Source organism: Schistosoma mansoni, assembly GCF_000237925.1.
Source record: "Schistosoma mansoni, WGS project CABG00000000 data, supercontig 1373, strain Puerto Rico, whole genome shotgun sequence".
NCBI classification, from domain to species: Eukaryota; Metazoa; Platyhelminthes; class Trematoda; order Strigeidida; family Schistosomatidae; genus Schistosoma; species Schistosoma mansoni.
The window spans coordinates 3,707-5,354 of NW_017386597.1; the positions used below are offsets into that span (position 1 = coordinate 3,707).

The 1,648-nt window shown below is 39.9% G+C and overlaps 1 protein-coding gene across 1 annotated transcript; it reads right to left on the bottom strand.

Annotated features, from left to right (window-relative positions):
- Nucleotides 1-350: 350 nt before the first annotated feature.
- On the bottom strand, nt 351-554 carry Smp_206110 (unnamed protein product; the record flags this gene model as incomplete). The annotated part of the gene is made up of 1 exon (XM_018791931.1): nt 351-554. The coding sequence occupies one exon, from the start codon at nt 552-554 to the stop codon at nt 351-353; it is 204 nt and encodes a 67-aa protein (XP_018644811.1).
- Nucleotides 555-1,648: the final 1,094 nt, after the last annotated feature.

The window sequence follows — 1,648 nt, forward strand, 5'->3', positions numbered from 1 at the left end:
TAAGTGTGTTTGTTGTTAGTTTATGAAAGAGCTTATTCTGTCGAGTGTAGTTGTGCAGTTATTTTGTTCCTGAAAGCGCAGAGACGCACTAGCGTTGTCTGTCGTCGCATTGGGAACAACAGAGAAGGATGATTCCATAGTGGGTGAGATGGCAATGATGCTGTTTCAATGTGGGATTGTACAGTTGTATGGCGAATGAGATGAATTGAAGTGATCATGTGATGTGGTATTGATGATAGATTGTGTTTTTCTAGCGACGTGTTTGTTTCCGTAATAACTGTAAGAGTGTTTACTTTGTTGTTGTTGTTGTTGTTGTGTGTGTATGTGTGTGAATGACTAGGTGTTTGTTGTTAGTTTATGAAAGAGCTTATTCTGTCGAGTGTAGTTGTGCAGTTATTTTTGTTCCTGAAAGCGCAGAGACGCACTAGCGTTGTCTGTCGTCGCATTGGGAACAACAGAGAAGGATGATTCCATAGTGGGTGAGATGGCAATGATGCTGTTTCTATGTGGGATTGTACAGTTGTATGGCGAATGAGATGAATTGAAGTGATCATGTGATGTGGTATTGATGATAGATTGTGTTTTTCTAGCGACGTGTTTGTTTCCGTAATAACTGTAAGAGTGTTTACTTTGTTGTTGTTGTTGTGTGTGTATGTGTGTGAATGACTAGGTGTTTGTTGTTAGTTTATGAAAGAGCTTATTCTGTCGAGTGTAGTTGTGCAATTATTTTTGTTCCTGAAAGCGCAGAGACGCACTAGCGTTGTCTGTCGTCGCATTGGGAACAACAGAGAAGGATGATTCCATAGTGGGTGAGATGGCAATGATGCTGTTTCAATGTGGGATTGTACAGTTGTATGGCGAATGAGATGAATTGAAGTGATCATGTGATGTGGTATTGATGATAGATTGTGTTTTTCTAGCGACGTGTTTGTTTCCGTAATAACTGTAAGAGTGTTTACTTTGTTGTTGTTGTTGTTGTTGTGTGTGTATGTGTGTGAATGACTAGGTGTTTGTTGTTAGTTTATGAAAGAGCTTATTCTGTCGAGTGTAGTTGTGCAGTTATTTTTGTTCCTGAAAGCGCAGAGACGCACTAGCGTTGTCTGTCGTCGCATTGGGAACAACAGAGAAGGATGATTCCATAGTGGGTGAGATGGCAATGATGCTGTTTCAATGTGGGATTGTACAGTTGTATGGCGAATGAGATGAATTGAAGTGATCATGTGATGTGGTATTGATGATAGATTGTGTTTTTCTAGCGACGTGTTTGTTTCCGTAATAACTGTAAGAGTGTTTACTTTGTTGTTGTTGTTGTTGTTGTGTGTGTATGTGTGTGAATGACTAGGTGTTTGTTGTTAGTTTATGAAAGAGCTTATTCTGTCGAGTGTAGTTGTGCAGTTATTTTTGTTCCTGAAAGCGCAGAGACGCACTAGCGTTGTCTGTCGTCGCATTGGGAACAACAGAGAAGGATGATTCCATAGTGGGTGAGATGGCAATGATGCTGTTTCAATGTGGGATTGTACAGTTGTATGGCGAATGAGATGAATTGAAGTGATCATGTGATGTGGATAGGGATGATAGATTGTGTTTTTCTAGCGACGTGTTTGTTTACGGAATAACTGTAAGAGTGTTTACTTTGTTGTTGTTGTTG